The sequence below is a fragment of the Cherax quadricarinatus genome, chromosome 60 (genome assembly GCF_038502225.1).
Source record: "Cherax quadricarinatus isolate ZL_2023a chromosome 60, ASM3850222v1, whole genome shotgun sequence".
NCBI classification, from domain to species: Eukaryota; Metazoa; Arthropoda; class Malacostraca; order Decapoda; family Parastacidae; genus Cherax; species Cherax quadricarinatus.
The window spans coordinates 21922186-21941442 of NC_091351.1; the positions used below are offsets into that span (position 1 = coordinate 21922186).

The 19257-nt window shown below is 44.3% G+C and overlaps 1 protein-coding gene across 4 annotated transcripts in view; it reads right to left on the reverse strand.

Annotated features, from left to right (window-relative positions):
• Positions 1-340: 340 nt before the first annotated feature.
• LOC128694511 (glyoxylate/hydroxypyruvate reductase A-like) overlaps positions 341-19257 on the reverse strand; it is a 451562-nt gene continuing 432645 nt past the window's right edge. For all 4 annotated transcript variants that reach the window (XM_070098029.1, XM_070098027.1, XM_070098028.1 and 1 more), the window contains one exon: positions 341-2264. In XM_070098029.1, coding sequence (XP_069954130.1) covers positions 2127-2264 — 138 coding nt within the window. In that variant the 3' untranslated portion in view covers positions 341-2126. The remainder of the gene's footprint in view (positions 2265-19257) is intronic.

Consider the following 19257-nt stretch of genomic DNA (forward strand, 5'->3'; position numbering starts at 1 on the left):
TCGTTTTACACTCACTTGGCAGGACGGTAGTACCTCCCTGGGCGGTTGCTGTCTACCAACCTACTACCTATATATATATATATATATATATATATATATATATATATATATATATATATATATATATATATATATATATATATATATATATATATATGTATATATATATATGCAAGACAACCACTGTGAATTATAGTGGAATTCCAAGTGCTTTTCAAGAACAATAGTAAGAGAAAAGCAGAAGACTTATAAAACTGAGATATCACCTCACTGTCACATCTGACATTACACCTGTACCATTATGATGAGGGTGGGATGTCAAGGACTTGTCAAACATACCTTAAATTCTTCCCAAATTTTATTAATTATTAACAAATCTTATTTGTATTACTGTAAATCAATAATCATATTAAAATCAAAACTACTTTCACGAAGCTTGATTCATCTATATTTCTCTTAGCCATAGATCTGCCTGATGCAACTTTCTCGGCTTTTTGAAGATGAATTGGATGGTTAAAATCTATCACATGAATAAACAGAGCATTAGACTTGTCCAGTTCTAATGCTATAGTATTTATGTTGTAAATATACATATACATTTACATATGTATAAAAGGTACACAGTCTACAATAAGACAACATAATAAGTGCTCTTACGAGATTTGAAGTAGATGATACATATTAACACTCAGGTCGTCTCCAGGCTCTAGGTGGGAGACGACCTGGGTAACCTTAATCAGCACTCAGGTCGTCTCCAGCCTCTGGGTGGGAGACGACCTGGGTAACCTTAATCAGCACTCAGGTCGTCTCCAGCCTCTGGGTGGGAGACGACCTGGGTAACCTTAATCAGCACTCAGGTCGTCTCCGGCCTCTGGGTGGGAGACGACCTGGGTAACCTTAATCAGCACTCAGGTCGTCTCCAGCCTCTGGGTGGGAGACGACTTGGGTAACCTTAATCAGCACTCAGGTCGTCTCCGGCCTCTGGGTGGGAGACGACCTGGGTAACCTTAATCAGCACTCAGGTCGTCTCCAGCCTCTGGGTGGGAGACGACCTGGGTAACCTTAATCAGCACTCAGGTCGTCTCCAGCCTCTGGGTGGGAGACGACCTGGGTAACCTTAATCAGCACTCAGGTCGTCTCCAGCCTCTGGGTGGGAGACGACCTGGGTAACCTTAATCAGCACTCAGGTCATCTCCAGCCTCTGGGTGGGAGACGACCTGGGTAACCTTAATCAGCACTCAGGTCGTCTCCAGCCTCTGGGTGGGAGACGACCTGGGTAACCTTAATCAGCTATTATTCACCAGTAACACTGGTTCTAAGAAGTTAACATCATCAAACATTCTACTGCTGCCTTGCATGTAGTGTGCTGACTTCATATTTCCAGTGACTCTCCGTTCTGCAACATTCTGTCTCATCTTTCAGAGTGAAGACACAGTACTATCCAGCTCTAGGACTTGTCTTAGTAAAAGTATTTCTTAAAGTTTATTCTGCATTGTTCACTGGCAACCTTTTAAATCCTAAAATGTGTTGCTTTGTAACGATCAAAAGCAGCTGAAGTTGTAGATGGTGTTTAACATTTTACTAAGAACAAAAACATGTTAAATATTTCTAAAGAATTCCCTAACACACAAACACATCCTTTCAACGATTCTCTTATCATGTCTAACATAATTTTGCGACAAATCATAATCATAAATTCTTAAATTTCTTTCAAATTTTTTTTTTGGCGTTGTAATACACATAACATCCAGTTTTTTTTTAATATATATTATTTTAATGTATGAGTTTTGAATGGGGAGGAAAGTACATATTTTTATACATCCTAAATCTCCTGATCACTTCAATGTTACTTACACAAAGTGTATATATGAAGAATTCTGTGCTACAGTTTATGGAAAGTTGGTGTTTACACACACATCATCAGGAAACAACTCACATGATGGTAAAAACTGGGAAACTTTCTGTCTTTTTCGACCTCCATCTAAGGTCCTCTTCTGTAGAATACAGTTAATAAAGAATCTTTGGATTCTAATAATGAGAAGAAAGAGGATTTAAGCCTGAGGTCGAAAAATTACAAACCATTTTTTTTCTCTCTTTATGTTCATTCTGAAATTCTGCTTACCAAGTTAATAGCCTCTACTGAAGTCTATTGTTCCACTTATCGAGTTGCCTTGTAAAAAGTCTTGGTAGTTCCTTGAAAATGCATCAGCAATATCTTCAGGACGAAAAACAACCACTGCAGCCGTATGAGGAGTCAAAATACACTGAAACAAAACTTAACATTAATTCTAAAATTAATGCAACTTTAATTATTAATTTATTCCAGATAAATAACCATAATTTAAAACCATAAATTTATTTGAAATTAATAGCCGTTGTGGAGTTAAAAGATAAAGAATCACACATAAAGTGGGAGTTGTCACAGTTGCTCTTTGCTGATGACACTGTGCTCTTGGGAGATTCTGAAGAGAAGTTGCAGAGGTTGGTGGATGAATTTGGCAAGGTATGTAAAAGAAGAAAACTAAAAGTGAATACAGGAAAGAGTAAGGTTATGAGGATAACAAAAAGATTAGGTGATGAAAGATTGGATATCAGATTGGAGGGAGAGAGTATGGAGGAGGTGAATGTATTCAGATATTTGGGAGTGGGCGTGTCAGCGGATGGGTCTATGAAAGATGAGGTGAATCATAGAATTGATGAGTGGAAAAGGGTGAGCGGTGCACTTAGGAGTCTGTGGAGAAAAAGAACTTTGCCCTTGGAAGCAAAGAGGGGAATGTATGAGAGTATAGTTATACCAACGCTCCTATATGGGTGTGAAGCATGGGTGATGAATGTTGCAGGGAGGAGAAGGCTGGAGGAAGTGGAGATGTCATGTCTGAGGGCAATGTGTGGTGTGAATATAATGCAGAAAATTTGTAGTTTGGAAGTTAGGAGGAGGTGCGGGATTGCCAAAACTGTTGTCCAGAGGGCTGAGGAAGGGTTGTTGAGGTGGTTCGGACATGTAGAGAGAATGGAGCGAAACAGAATGACTTCAAGATTGTATCAGTCTGTAGTGGAAGGAAGGCGGGGTAGGGGTCGGCCTAGGAAAGGTTGGAGGGAGGGGGTAAAGGAGGTTTTGTGTGCGAGGGGCTTGGACTTCCAGCGGGCATGCGTGAGCGTGTTTGATAGGAGTGAATGGAGACAAATGGTTTTTAATACTTGACGTGCTGTTGGAGTGTGAGCAAAGTAACATTTATGAAGGGGTTCAGGGAAACCGGCAGGCCGGACTTGAGTCCTGGAGATGGGAAGTATAGTGCCTGCACTCTGAAGGAGGGGTGTTAATGTTGCAGTTTAAAAACTGTAGTGTAAAGCACCCTTCTGGCAAGACAGTGATGGAGTGAATGATGGTGAAAGTTTTTCTTTCTCGGGTCACCCTGCCTTGGTGGGCCACCCTGCCTTGGCGGGACACCCTGCCTTGGCGGGCCACCCTGCCTTGGTGGGTTACCCTGCCTTGGTGGGCCACCCTGCCTTGGTGGGAATCGGCCAGTGTGTTAATAAAAAAAATAATAAGCCATTCATCATTATCTAGGTCGCCCCACGGAGCCTAAATGATGCTGATTTACTAATATAACTCCTCAAGGGAAGTTCCTTGATGTTGGAGTTTACCTGGAGTTTACCTGGAGTTTACCTGGAGAGGGTTTCGGGGGTCAACGCCCCCGCGCTTCGGTCTGAGACCAGGCCTCATGGTGGATCAGGGTCTGATCAATCAGGCTGTTACTGCTGGCTGCATGCAAGATGACATACGAACCACAGCCCGGTTGGTTAGGTACTGACTTTAGGTACCTGTCCAGTGCCTGCTTGAAGACAGTCAGGGGTCTATTGGAAATCCCCTTTATGTATGCTGGGAGGCAGTTGAACAGTCTTGGGCCCCGGACACTTATTGTGTTGTCTCTCAGTGTACTCGTGGCGCCCCTGCTTTTCATCGGGGGAATGTTGCATCTCCTGCCGAGTCTTTTGCTTTCATATGGAGTGATTTTCGTGTACAAGTTTGGTACCAATCCCTCCAGGACCTTCCAAGTGTATATTATCATGTATCTCTCTCACCTGCGTTCGAAGGAATACAGATCAAGGACCTTCAACCGTTAGCAGTAGTTTAGGTGCCTTATCGTACTTATCGTACACTCTCCAGGCCTGCGATGTCCCAGCCTTGAAAGGGACCGTTAGTGTACAGCAGTATTCAAGCCTAGAGAGCACAAGCGTCTAAGCGCTTGGCGTCCCTAGTTTTGAAGGTTCTCAGCATGCATCCTATCATTTACCTAGCAGATGAGGTCTTTGATCTTTGAAGGCGAGATCCTCTGACATTATCACTCCCAGGTCCTTCACATTACTTTTTCGCTCTACTGTATGGTTAGAATTTGTTGTATACCCTGATACATTTTTAATTTTCTCAAGTTTCCTGTATCTGAGTAGTTGAAATTTCTCCTCGCTGAACTTCATATTGTTTTGAGTGGCCCATTCGAAGATGCACGCTTGGAGTCTTGTGGTGTCCTCGATGGAGGTCACTGCCATGGTAATCCGGGTATCATCCGCAAAGGAAGACACGGAGCTATGGCTTACATCTCTATGTCAGAAATGAGGATGAGGAATAGAATGGGAGAGAGTACTTACCTTGTGGAACAGGGCTTTTTACCGTGGTTGCCTGGGACTTTACTCTGTTTACTATTACTCTTTGTGTTCTATTTGTCAGGAAGTTATAGATCCATCTACCAACTTTTCCTGTTATTCCTTTATCACACATCTTGTGCACTATTACACCATGGTCACGCATGTCGTATGCTTTTGCGAAGTTTATGTATACTACATCTGTACTTTGTTTATTCTCTACAGCATTCAGGACCTTGTCATAGTGGTCCAGTAGCTGGGACAGGCAGGAGCGACCTGCTCTAAACCTGTGTTGCCCTGGGTTGTGTAACTGATGGGTATCTAGGTGGTTGGCTATCTTGCTTCTTAGAACCCTTTCAAAGATTTTTATGATATGGGATGTTAGTGCTATATGTCTGTAGTTCTTTGCAATTGCTTTACTGCCACCTTTGTGGAGCGGGGCTATGTCTGTTGTTTTTAGTGTGTGTGGGATGACCCCTGTGTTCATGCTCCGTCTCCACAGAATGCTTAAGGCAAATAATAGGGGGTTCCTGTAATTCATAATGAACTCGGAGTTCCATGAGTCTGGGCCTGGGGCAGAGTGCATGTCATTTACTGTCTTTTCAAAGACTTGTGGAGTTAGGATATTATCCGAGATTTTCGATATGACCAAATTTTGGTTTCGTTCATAAAAAATTCATTTGGATTGTCGACCCTTAGTCTGAGTAGCGCCTCGCTGAACACTGAGTCATATTGGCACCTTAGTATCTCACTCATTTCTTGCCTGTCATTTGTGTATGTCCCATCTCACCTAAGCAGGTGTCCAATACTGGATGTCGTTTTCCCCTTAGATTTGGCATAAAAGAAGTATTTTGTTTTTTAATTAATTTTCTTTATGGCTTTTAGTTCTTCCTGTGATTCTTGTCTCCTGTAAGATTCCTTCAGATTAAGTTCGATACTTGCAATTTCATTGACCAGTGCTTTCCTTCGTATTTCAGATATATTGGCCCCTCTCAGTAGCTCTGTGTCTCTTCTCCTTCTTCTACATAGGGAGCATCAATCTCTTTCTAGTTTGCATCTTCTCTTTCTTTTTCTTAATGGAATGTGTCTTGAGCAGATCTCAAGAACTACAGAATTTATTTTTTCAACGCAAATGTTTGGATCTGTGTTGTTCAGGATTTCTTCACAGCTTGTTTCACTTAGGACATGGTTGACTTGATCCCATTTTATGTTTTTGTTATTGAAATTGATTTTCGTGAAGAGACCTTCATGACTCCTCACATTTTGCTGGTCAGGAGCCCTGTGCGTACATGTATGCATCTCTATTATGTTGTGATCTGCGTGTATTGTTTTTGATACGGTTATGTTACGTATCAGATCATCGTTGTTATTGAAGATGAGGGCCAGCATATTTTCTAATCTTGTAGGCTCTAATATTTGATGGTTTAAGGTGAATTTGGTGCAGAGATTTAATAGTTCGTGTGTGTGTGAATTTTCAACTGAGCTGCCTCCCGGGGTGATCCCTGCTAAAACAGTGTTTGATATACTTCTCCATTTTAGGTGTCTCAAGTTGAAATCTCCTAGTTCGGGGCAGGAGTTGGGAGACTTTCCAGACAGTGGTTAATTTTCACAAGCTGCTCCTGGAGCAGGAGTTGGGAGACTTTCCAGACAGTGGTTAATTTTCACAAGCTGCTCCTGGAGCAGGAGTTGGGAGACTTTCCAGACAGTGGTTAATTTTCACAAGGTGCTCCTGGAGCAGGAGTTGGGAGACTTTCCAGACAGTGGTTAATTTTCACAAGCTGCTCCTGGAGCAGGAGTTGGGAGACTTTCCAGACAGTGGTTAATTTTCACAAGGTGCTCCTGGAGCAGGAGTTGGGAGACTTTCCAGACAGTGGTTAATTTTCACAAGCTGCTCCTGGAGCAGGAGTTGGGAGACTTTCCAGACAGTGGTTAATTTTCACAAGCTGCTCCTGGAGCAGGAGTTGGGAGACTTTCCAGACAGTGGTTAATTTTCACAAGCTGCTCCTGGAATTGCTGAGAAGTTTGATCTGGAGGCTTGTATTCCACCACATTGACAAGGTTTTGGTTTTCAATCTTCACTGCCAAAACTTCAACTGCATCATTTGAGGTGTTTAGTTGTTCTGAGCAAATAAGCGACTCCGTGATGTACAGGCCAAATTCCCCCTTTATTGTTGCCTTTTTAATCTGTCGCATCAGAATAGGTTATAACCTGGGATCCATATTTAGTTGTCATAATGATCGTTTATGTTGGTCTCTGCGAATACTGCAAACACTGCATTTAACTCCGTGAGGAGTCCCTAGCTGTAAGGAATTTGGTTGATTTTTGATGGCTTAAACTCCGTATGTTTGCAAAGATGAATTGTGGCATGCAAAGAGTATGTAACCTTTATTCGGCGCATGTACACACCCTCATTGAAAGGCTATCTCCCCCAACCAGCGAACCAGGTACTAGGGTTGATGATGGGGCCCTGTCGTTCAATCAGTACCCAAGTTCCAGCCAATGAGAAGATGGTTTTGGCAATTGCAGAGGTGTTGTGGGCACCACTCACCTGTCTGCCCTTGTCATTCCCATTCTAGAGCTGGTTGAAGCACGGTCTGTTCTCTGGTGTCTTCTATTCTGCCTTGCTTACCGTGGAGTGCACTAATACCTGTTGTTGATCATAGTGTATATAGTGTACATACTTCTGTTCTAAATTGGTGAAGGATAATATAAGTCAAGTTTTTCTGCCATGTTTATTTTGCTCCCTTTACACCCAGGATAACAGGCCTTTGGGACTCCTGGGTTGTAATACAAATGTTGTTAAATTGGTAGAATATAGAGGGGTTTTATTTGCTGGCTCTAATATCTGTTGTTCTGGAGTGGAGGCCAATGTCCGTGACTCTGCTCCAGAAGTGTTTTCAGATGGTGTAGGATTAATGTCATTTATTGCCATTCTTTTTTTCCTCCTGGCCCTAAAAAACCTCTGTCCATGGATAGGTTGTGGCTCCCCTCTTTTGTTTCCCATAGTCTGGCTGGTCTGTGTCTTATTGTCCCGTTTAGGTGATGTGCTTTGCAGTATGTGTTGTAGTATTTTCATTCATGGATTGATGACACATTTCTGGTTGAAATAAGTTACAGGAGGGAAAGTCGCTCTCTCCTGTTGTCATGTGAGTGCGGCATTTTTTGGCATGATCAAAGGTGCATGTCCCACCTGTTTTACCAGATATACCGTGTCTGCAGATTGTAATTTTGTTTGCTAGGATTTATTGTAGCTGGTGGTGGCGCAGTTTTACCAGATGAAAATGACCCTGATGACACTGAACCTAGTGAACTGGATGGTGTTGAAGAACTCTCACGAAACTGGACTTTTGATGTTAGACAAGAATACTGGAAGAGCAATCCTGCCTGATTCATTGAGAACAGAAATAATAAAGATGTGTTCTATGTATTTCCAGACCAGTAGATTCAGTGGATTCAGCCAGTGGAAAGCACCTGAAAGGATTAATGTTTTTGAAAATGCTAAGAATCATTGGGAGTAATTCACACAGTGGAAATAAATGGAAAGAAATTTAGCTGAATATAGAGGAGTTTTTGATGCGGAAATTAAGTCACGGACTGAAAAGGAAAAGCAGAAGTGGTGTGATATCTTGAAGAGAACCACTGAAGAGAATTCACTGTATCTTGAAGAGAATTCACTATATCTTGAAGAGAATTTACTGTATCTTGAAGAGAAATCACTGTGTAAAATTCCTCACAACTCAGGACCTGGCTTTGCGAGGACACAGAGTCCTTTCAGCTGGACGATGACTCTAATGTGGGAAATTTCCTTTGTTTACTGAAACTACTGGCCATCTTTGACTCTCTCATAAAGAAACACCTCACTATTGTGGAAATTAATCCTAGATCCACATTTTATTTTTCACCGGATGTCCAGAACGAAATCATCCATATGATGGCATCCACTGTTCGTCAGAGTTTACTGGGAAACATTCGTAAAGCCAAGTACTATGGTCACATGTTCGACTCTACTCCTGTTCAGGCACACTGTGAGCAGATGTCAGAAGTAGTGAGGTATGTGGAAGTTGGTTTTGAGAGGAAAACAGTCCGTGTTAGAGAGTCCGTCCTTGGTTAATTTATCCAGATAAGGCAGAAGGATGCTGAGAGCTTGGTTGAAGACAACTTGAAACAGCTAGAGAAGCACGAAATGGATCTACAAGATCGTTGATCACAGTGTTATGACAACGCTGCTGTGATGGCTGCACACAGAAGTGGTGTTCATAAAAAAATAAGTGAGAAAAACAACCTGACAGTGTATGTGAATTGCGACAATCACTCACTCAACTTAGTGGGTGTACATGCAGGCAAGTAGATACAATAACAGTCACGTTTTTTGGAACCATCGAAGCTCTCTACGTGTTCTATCGTTCAACACAGCGCTGGAAAAACTAAAACACGCCGTGCCAGGCGGAGTGCAAGGACAGAAGCAGTGAAGCTCCTCAACAAGAATGTTGAGGAGATACTTCAAGTTCTGCACATGACAGATAATGAAAACTAGATCAGTGAAGCAAGAAGTGATGCAAGGCAGCTGTATAACCACATGTTGAAATTTTGGAATGCAGAATGTTGCTATGATGTCTGGCCAACATGAAAATATCTAGACCTGAAGATCTTCTTAAATTTATTGTTCGGTATTGCTATTCAGATAATGTTAACCACAGTAATTTCCATTACCTGTTGTGGGAAATCATTCCATATTTGAGAAGCTTCACGAGTCAAGGCAGACTCTGTGGTCTTACTCTGCTGAGTGTAAAAAGAGAAGAAACTGGAAAAAATTAATTTGAGCACATCATAGACGAATTTGCATCAGTGAAACAAGGAAGATACAGTTGGTTGCTAGTTTTCAAATAGTGCCATAAATTGTTAATTAAAAGATTAACGATCTTGACTTGTATTTTTGAGGTGATTTTATGGTAAACTTATCTAAAAGATGAATGTCAGATGTTTGGACAATTGCGCAATTTCAGTGCTTGTCATAGGCGCTATTTTTCTTAGATACGCCCCTGCTTAGGAGAGTGTGGTAGAGGGTGCTAGAGGCTTACGTGGTAGGGGGTCACGTGATTAGGCTTGACAAAGGAGCCTTCCTATAAATGTTGTTAGAGCGTATATACTACACATGTAATAGACTGTTGGCTTCCGGCCACTTCGCATAGTTATTGCAAGCTCGAGTGTGCTGAATATCGAATTTGGTTCCTGAGAAGTTCGTAGTGAATATCGTTGTTGTGTTAACCTAACATCTAGAAGTTTTCAGCCAACATCTAGTGGTCTGCAGCCATTACAACCAATTCTGTAAACACTACCAACACAGTGTTGAGGGGAATTCTTGATTCAAATGCTTCTAACATCCGTGAATTATCATAAACTTCTTATATACTGAACCCTTTCAGGGAATTCAGTAGGACAGATAAATTCTCATTGTGTGGAAGAACCAGAACATTCTTAATCTGAGGTGTTATGATAGGTTCAGTCCTATGATAAGTTTTCCTAGTTGCCAGCAACTCTGTTTCTACAAACTCCTTAGTGTACCCAAGTTTCGTAGCAATATCAAATATTTTTCTAATTTCCTCGTCGAGGAACTCTGGGCTGCACTTGCAGCAGGTTCTCAGAAACATAGTGGTAAGGATAGTAGTGGATGTATGAGCAAACATTAGTGGCCTTCCTAAACACTGTAAACTTGAACTTCTATCAAACCTGTTTATCAAAACATCTAAGAATGTAAATTTAAAGTCCACTTCTTTCTCCACGGTGTATTTAATAGAAGAGTGTGCAGATGACTTAAACAATGCTACAAAGGAAACTTTTCTTCAAGCCAGAACACTAGGCACAGCACTCCGGGGGAACATGAACTGACGCACCGCCGAAATCATTCGCAGCAGAGTTACCACAGCGAATGTTCATCAGAAGATCAGACTTACTAGGAAACTACAAACACTCTGCGATAATAGTCCTTGGAAAAGTTTAGGAAGACCTGAAATTATTCAAAATCTTTCATCTCGTCCACTGTCAACCACAGAAACCAAAGCCCTCAGCTTAGGCCTCAAATTCGCAACAGAAATAATGAAACCAAAACAAGACCTCAATTTCATCGCCAAAAACTACAGACACAATGACTCCGACTTCCAAAAAGGTTTTCTTCAAGGTATCATCTCAGCAGCCATCTCTACACGCAGCTCCCCAGTCATACCTCGACGTTACATCATTGCAGTTAAAGGTTTAGCAGAAGACACGACCATCAGGGTCACCACCGCTGATAAAGGAGGTGGCGTTGTTATCATGAACACTGACGATTACAGGAACAAAATGCTCAATCTACTTAATGACCCAGATACCTACCAACCTCTCACAACTAACCAAGTGGACAACCTTACTAAAACTTTTCTTCAAAGGCCTCGCCGCATTCTGAGGGACTCAGAATAAGGGAAGAAACTTCTGCACACCATACCCAGCAACCCTAGACCTGTCAGAATGTACGGCCTGCCAAAAACTCACAAGCCTGGTATCCCATTGAGGCCCATATCTTCGGGAATAGGCAGTGCTCCCCACCAACTCTCAGGAATTCTCTCAAAACACCTCTCTAAACTCTTGGGCACTATCAGTCCAGCAAGAAGGCCTTTGACACAGTTCCTCACAAGAGATTAGTGCAGAAGCTAGAGCATCAGGCGCATATAACAGGAAGGGCACTGCAATGGATCAGAGAATACCTGACAGGGAGACAACAACGAGTCATGGTACGTAATGATGTATCACAGTGGGCACCTGTGACGAGCGGGGTCCCACAGGGGTCGGTCCTAGGACCAGTGCTATTTTTGGTATATGTGAACGACATGATGGAAGGGTTAGACTCAGAAGTGTCCCTGTTTGCAGATGATGTGAAGTTAATGAGGAGAATTAAATCTGATGAGGACCAGGCAGGACTTCAAAGAGACCTGGACAGACTGGACACCTGGTCCAGCAAATGGCTTCTCGAATTTAATCCTGCCAAATGCAAAGTCATGAAGATAGGGGAAGGGCACAGAAGACCACAGACCGAGTATAGGCTAGGTGGCCAAAGACTGCAAACCTCACTCAAGGAGAAAGATCTTGGGGTGAGTATAACACCGAGCATGTCTCCGGAAGCACACATCAATCAGATAACTGCTGCAGCATATGGGCGCCTGGCAAACCTGAGAACAGCATTCCGATACCTTAGTAAGGAATCGTTCAAGACACTGTACACCGTGTATGTCAGGCCCATACTGGAGTATGCAGCACCTGTTTGGAACCCGCACTTGATAAAGCACGTCAAGAAACTAGAGAAAGTACAAAGGTTTGCCACAAGGTTAGTTCCAGAGCTAAGGGGAATGTCCTATGAAGAAAGATTAAGGGAAATCGGCCTGACGACACTGGAGGACAGGAGGGTCAGGGGAGACATGATAACGACATATAAAATACTGCGTGGAATAGACAAGGTGGACAAAGACAGGATGTTCCAGGGAGGGGACACAGAAACAAGAGGCCACAATTGGAAGTTGAAGACACAAATGAGTCAGAGAGATATTAGGAAGTATTTCTTCAGTCATAGAGTTGTAAGGCAGTGGAATAGCCTAGAAAATGACGTAGTAGAGGCAGGAACCATACACAGTTTTAAGACGAGGTTTGATAAAGCTCATGGAGCGGGGAAAGAGAGGGCCCAGTAGCAACCGGTGAAGAGGCGGGGCCAGGAGCTAAGACTCGACCCCTGCAACCACAAATAGGTGAGTACAAATAGGTGAGTACATCTCAAACACTCGGGTGATCTTCCCAATCGCATTCGCAACATCAACATCAAGAACAAGAAACTTTCCATCCTTGACGTAACTTCCCTATTCACCAAAGTACCTACTACACAAGCCATCAATCTCCTGCGCAGGAAAATTGACGATTCACTTGATCTTCCTATTCCAGCCAGCGATTTCATCGATCTTGTTGAACTATGTGTCGGCTTTATGTGTTTCTCTTTCGAAAATCATCTCTTTCAGCAGACTTTTGGACTACCCATGGGCTCGCCACTCAGTGCCGTCCTGGCGAACCTATATATGGAACATCTGGAAGCCGAGCGTTTCTCCACCATTATTCCTTCGTCTGTCACCTGGCTCCGTTATGTTGACGACATTCTCCTCATAACTCCTAGACGCTTCAACGTTCAAGCTCTCCAAGACAAGCTCAACCAGGTCGAGCCCTCAATCCAGTTCACACTTGAAGAAGAAGTCGACAACACTCTTCCTTTCCTTGATGTTCTTCTCTGCAAAGCTGACCATGAGCTTCGTTTTAAAGTTTATCGAAAACCCACCAACCAAAACGATCTTCTCCACTTCTACTCTCACCACGACATCAAAACTAAACGTGGTGTAATTATAGGCTTCTTCCTGCGCGCACTCAGAATCTGCGGCAATGCGTTCCTTGAGGAAGAATGCACTATAATTGAACAATTATTTTCCAAACTCCACTATCCTCGTCACTTCATCAGAGACTGCAGACGGCGAGCATTAAACATCTTCAACACACCCAGAGAAGACACTGCCGAGAAGAGATACAAAGTCCTCCCCACCAACTCCATTGCCAAACATGTTTCCAACATCTTTTCCAATACATCATTCCAAGTATCTACCTCCACAACTACGACCATCAAGGACATCACCAGTAATAGACAAGACAAGCTTCCATCCTCTGCAGGGGTATACATAATCCCTTGTAATGACTGCAGCAAATTATACGTGTGCGAAACATCAAGAGACCTCCAAACACGTATTTCAGAACACCAATATGCAAGCAGGACTGACGATACAAGGAATGCCTGTGTACAACACCGCAATTCACACAACCATTTAATTAACTACAGAAACTCAAGACTTATCGCCACAGAAGACAACACTCAATACCGAAGAATCCTGGAATCATCGCTTATCTCTATAACCAACAATTTCAACCAGAACAATGGCTTCTATAACATAGCTGAACCACTTGCAAAGAAACTTCTTCATCGCTATCCCACATAAGAACATAGGAATGAAAGAACACTGCAGAAGGTCTGCTCACAACTTATCCAATCTCCCTTCCAAGGTACCCAAGATTTTAAACTCTATAACCCCACTCGGTAGATCATCAGATGCAGCATTCTCCACCTGACCTCAACATTCTGAACCTCACTATAAATACTCGCGTACCTTCCACCCAGGTAGATCTGTGTGTCTGTATTTTATACCATATCTTTCAGTAATGTTATAAGTTGTTTATTAAACTTAATATTAACCTGGTCCAAAGGTTCTCATCCTGATGATGTGTTGATTGTAACACAGGTGACCTGAAGCTATCACTTAACTCCCCATCTGTGTTGATTGTAACACAGGTGACCTGAAGCTATCACTTAACTCCCCATCTGTGTTGATTGTAACACAGGTGACCTGAAGCTATCACTTAACTCCCCATCTGTGTTGATTGTAACACAGGTGACCTGAAGCTATCACTTAACTCCCCATCTGTGTTGATTGTAACACAGGTGACCTGAAGCTATCACTTAACTCCCCATCTGGATATTTTGCAACTTTTGTCACTTGTTAGCAATTATTTCATAAAAATATTAATGAAATAATCGCAAATTTAATAAATATATCCCTTTTAGTACATTGTTTTTATCTGATAACATTATTTAGTGGAAACCTTTAAGTAATGATCTCCATCACGGTGTGACGTAACGTTACGTAATAACGAGAACTGATATTATGTGTAACATGATCACAGGAGACTTTATAATGGTCCAAGTTGGAGCGAAACATCGTCATAACTTCCTCTCTCCTGTGTGCAAGTTATTTGTGTATTGTTCCAGTCACGGTATTGTGGATTTTTGTTCTTCGATATTATATTTGTAATCAGTAACCCAAACACGAGTTTATAACAACTATCTCGAAGTAACTGAGCGACATTTATCCTGTCTGTTGGTCTGGGACTTAATTTATTGTATGTTTACTTACTTATTGACCTGCTTACGTATTGACTTATTTACTTGCTTACTTATTTTCTAACTTGCAGTCTTACATTCTTACTTTCTTTCCTACATACGTTTTGATTAACATTTTTACCTACATTTTTACTTACAATCTTGTTCATTTGCTTCCATCTTACTTCTATATTACTTTCTTGCTTACTTAACTCCTTCTTACATTGCTTACTTACTTACTTTCTTACTTAACTACTGCCTTACTCACTTTGACTTTTTATTTACTATTTACTTCCTCACATACTACATTACTTTCTCCCTTAAAGTTTAAACATTGGTCAATATTTCTTAGATAAAAGTTGGAATTAATTTTGGGCAGTGTAAGTCCCATCATGACTGTGAGGTCCCATCATGAATGTGAGGACCCATCATGACTGTGAGGTCCCATCATGACTGTGAGGACCCATCATGACTGTGAGGTCCCATCATGACTGTGAGGTCCCATCATGACTGTGAGGTCCCATCATGACTGTGAGGTCCCATCATGACTGTGAGGACCCATCATGACTGTGAGGTCCCATCATGACTGTGAGGTCCCATCATGACTGTGAGGTCCCATCATGACTGTGAGGTCCCATCATGACTGTGAGGTCCCATCATGACTGTGAGGTCCCATCATGACTGTGAGGTCCCATCATGATTGTGAGGACCCATCATGACTGTGAGGTCCCATCATGACTGTGAGGTCCCATCATGACTGTGAGGACATATCATGACTGTGAGGTCCCATCATGACTGTGAGGTCCCATCATGACTGTGAGGTCCCATCATGACTGTGAGGTCCCATCATGACTGTGAGGTCCCATCATGACTCTGAGGTCCCATCATGACTGTGAGGTCCCATCATGACTGTGAGGTCCCATCATGACTGTGAGGTCCCATCATGACTGTGAGGTGCCATCATGACTGTGAGGTCCCATCATGACTGTGAGGTCCCATCATGACTGTGAGGTCCCATCAGGACTGTGAGGTCCCATCATTACTGTGAGGTCCCATAATGACTGTGAGGTCCCATCATGACTGTGAGGACCCATCATGACTGTGAGGACCCATCATGACTGTGAGGGCCCATCATGACTGTGAGGTCCCATCATGACTGTGAGGTCCCATCATGACTGTGAGGTCCCATCATGACTGTGAGGACCCATCATGACTGTGAGGTCCCATCATGACTGTGAGGTCCCATCATGACTGTGAGGACCCATCATGACTGTGAGGTCCCATCATGACTGTGAGGACCCATCATGACTGTGAAGACCCATCATGACTGTGAGGTCCCATCATGACTCTGAGGTCCCATCATGACTGTGAGGTCCCATCATGACTCTGAGGTCCCATCATGACTGTGAGGTCCCATCATGACTCTGAGGTCCCATCATGACTGTGAGGTTCCATCATGACTGTGAGGTCCCATAATGACTGTGAGGTCCCATCATGACTGTGAGGTCCCATCATGACTGTGAGGACCCATCATGACTCTGAGGTCCCATCAAGACTGTGAGGTCCCATCATGACTGTGAGGTCACATCATGACTGTGAGGACCCATCATGACTGTGAGGTCCCATCATGACTGTGAGGACCCATCATGACTGTGAGGACCCATCATGACTGTGAGGTCCCATCATGACAGTGAGGTCCCATCATGACTGTGAGGTCCCATCATGACTGTGAGGTCCCATCATGACTGTGAGGACCCATCATGACTGTGAGGTCCCATCATGACTTTGAGGACCCATCATGACTGTAAGGACCCATCATGACTGTGAGGTCCCATCATGACTCTGAGGTCCCATCATGACTGTGAGGTCCCATCATGACTGTGAGATCCCATCATGACTGTGAGGTCCCATCATGACTGTGAGGTCCCATCATGACTGTGAGGTCCCATCATGACTGTGAGGTCCCATCATGACTGTGAGGTCCCATCATGACCGTGAGGTCCCATCATGACAGTGAGGTCCCATCATGACTGTGAGGTCCCATCATGACTCTGAGGTCCCATCATGACTGTGAGGTCCCATCATGACTGTGAGGTCCCATCATGACTGTGAGGTCCCATCATGACTGTGAGGTTCCATCATGACCGTGAGGTCCCATCATGACTGTGAGGTCCCATCATGACTGTGAGGTCCCATCATGACTGTGAGGTCCCATCATGACTGTGAGGTCCCATCATGACTGTGAGGTCCCATCATGACTGTGAGGTCCCATCATGACTGTGAGGTCCCATCATGACTGTGAGATCCCATCATGACTGTGAGGTCCCATCATGACTGTGAGGTCCCATCATGACTGTGAGGTCCCATCATGACTGTGAGGTCCCATCATGACTGTGAGGTCCCATCATGACTGTGAGGTCCCATCATGACTGTGAGGTTCCATAATGACTGTGAGGTCCCATCATGACTGTGAGGTCCCATCATGACTGTGAGGGCCTATCATGACTGTGAGGACCCATCATGACTGTGAGGACCCATCATGACTGTGAGGGCCCATCATGACTCTGAGGTCCCATCATGACTCTGAGGTCCCATCATGACTGTGAGGGCCTATCATGACTGTGAGGCCCCATCATGACTGTGAGGCCCCATCATGACTGTGAGGACCCATCATGACTGTGAGGGCCAATCATGACTGTGAGGACCCATCATGACTGTGAGGACCCATCATGACTCTGAGGTCCCATCATGACTGTGAGGTCCCATCATGACTGTGAGGTCCCATCATGACTGTGAGGCCCCATCATGACTGTGAGGTCCCATCATGACTGTGAGGGCCCATCATGACTGTGAGGTCCCATCATGACTGTGAGGGCCCATCATGACTGTGAGGGCCCATCATGACTGTAAGGTCCCATCATGACTGTGAGGGCCCATCATGACTGTGAGGGCCCATCATGACTGTGAGGGCCCATCATGACTGTAAGGTCCCATCATGACTGTGAGGTCCCATCATGACTGTGAGGACCCATCATGACTGTGAGGACCCATCATGACTGTGAGGACCCATCATGACTGTGAGGTCCCATCATGACTGTGAGGACACATCATGACTGTGAGGTCCCATCATGACTGTGAGGTCCCATCATGACTGTGAGGACCCATCATGACTGTGAGGGCCCATCATGACTGTGAGGTCACATCATGACTGTGAGGGCCCATCATGACTGTGAGGGCCCATCATGACTGTGAGGGCCCATCATGACTGTGAGGTCCCATCATGACTGTGAGGGTCCATCATGATTGTGAAGTCCCATCATGACTGTGAGGGCCCATCATGACCGTGAGGGCCCATCATGACTGTGAGGTCCCATCATGACTGTGAGGTCCCATCATGATTGTGAGGTCCCATCATGACTGTGAGGTCCCATCATGACTGTGAGGTCCCATCATGACTGTGAGGACCCATCATGACTGTGAGGACCCATCATGACTGTGAGGACCCATCATGACTGTGAGGGCCCATCATGACTGTGAGGTCCCATCATGACTGTGAGGTCCCATCATGACTGTGAGGACACATCATGACTGTGAGGGCCCATCATGACTGTGAGGTCCCATCATGACTGTGAGGACCCATCATGGCTGTGAGGGCCCATCATGACTGTGAGGACACATCATGACTGTGAGGGCCCATCATGACTATGAGGTTCCATCATGACTGTGAGGCCCCATCATGGCTGTGAGGGCCCATCATGACTGTGAGGGCCCATCATGACTGTGAGGTCCCATCATGACTGTGAGGACCCATCATGACTGTGAGGGCCCATCATGACTGTGAGGGCATATCATGACTGTGAGGTCCCATCATGACTGTGAGGTCCCATCATGACTGTGAGGGCCCATCATGACTGTGAGGTCCCATCATGACTGTGAGGACCTATCATGACTGTGAGGGCCCATCATGACTGTGAGGTCCCATCATGACTGTGAGCTCCCATCACGACTGTGAGGGCCCATCATGACTGTGAGGGCCCATCATGACTGTGAGGTCCCATCATGACTGTGAGGACCCATCATGACTGTGAGGGCCCATCATGACTGTGAGGTCCCATCATGACTGTGAGGACACATCATGACTGTGAGGGCCCATCATGACTGTGTGGTCCCATCATGACTGTGAGGACCTATCATGACTGTGAGGGTCCATCATGACTGAGGTTCCATCATGACTGTGAGGTCCCATCATGACTGTGAGGGCCCATCATGACTGTGAGGGCCCATCATGACTGTGAGGTCCCATCATGACTGTGAGGACCCATCATGACTGTGAGGGCCTATCATGACTGTGAGGTCCCATCATGACTGTGACGACACATCATGACTGTGAGGGCACATCATGACTGTGAGGTCCCATCATGACTGTGAGGACCTATCATGACTGTGAGGACCCATCATGACTGTGAGGTTCCATCATGACTGTGAGGTCCCATCATGACTGTGAGGTCCCATCATGACTGTGAGGGCCCATCATGACTGTGAGGTCCCATCATGACTGTGAGGACCTATCGTGACTGTGAGGGCCCATCATGACTGTGAGGTCCCATCATGACTGTGAGGTCCCATC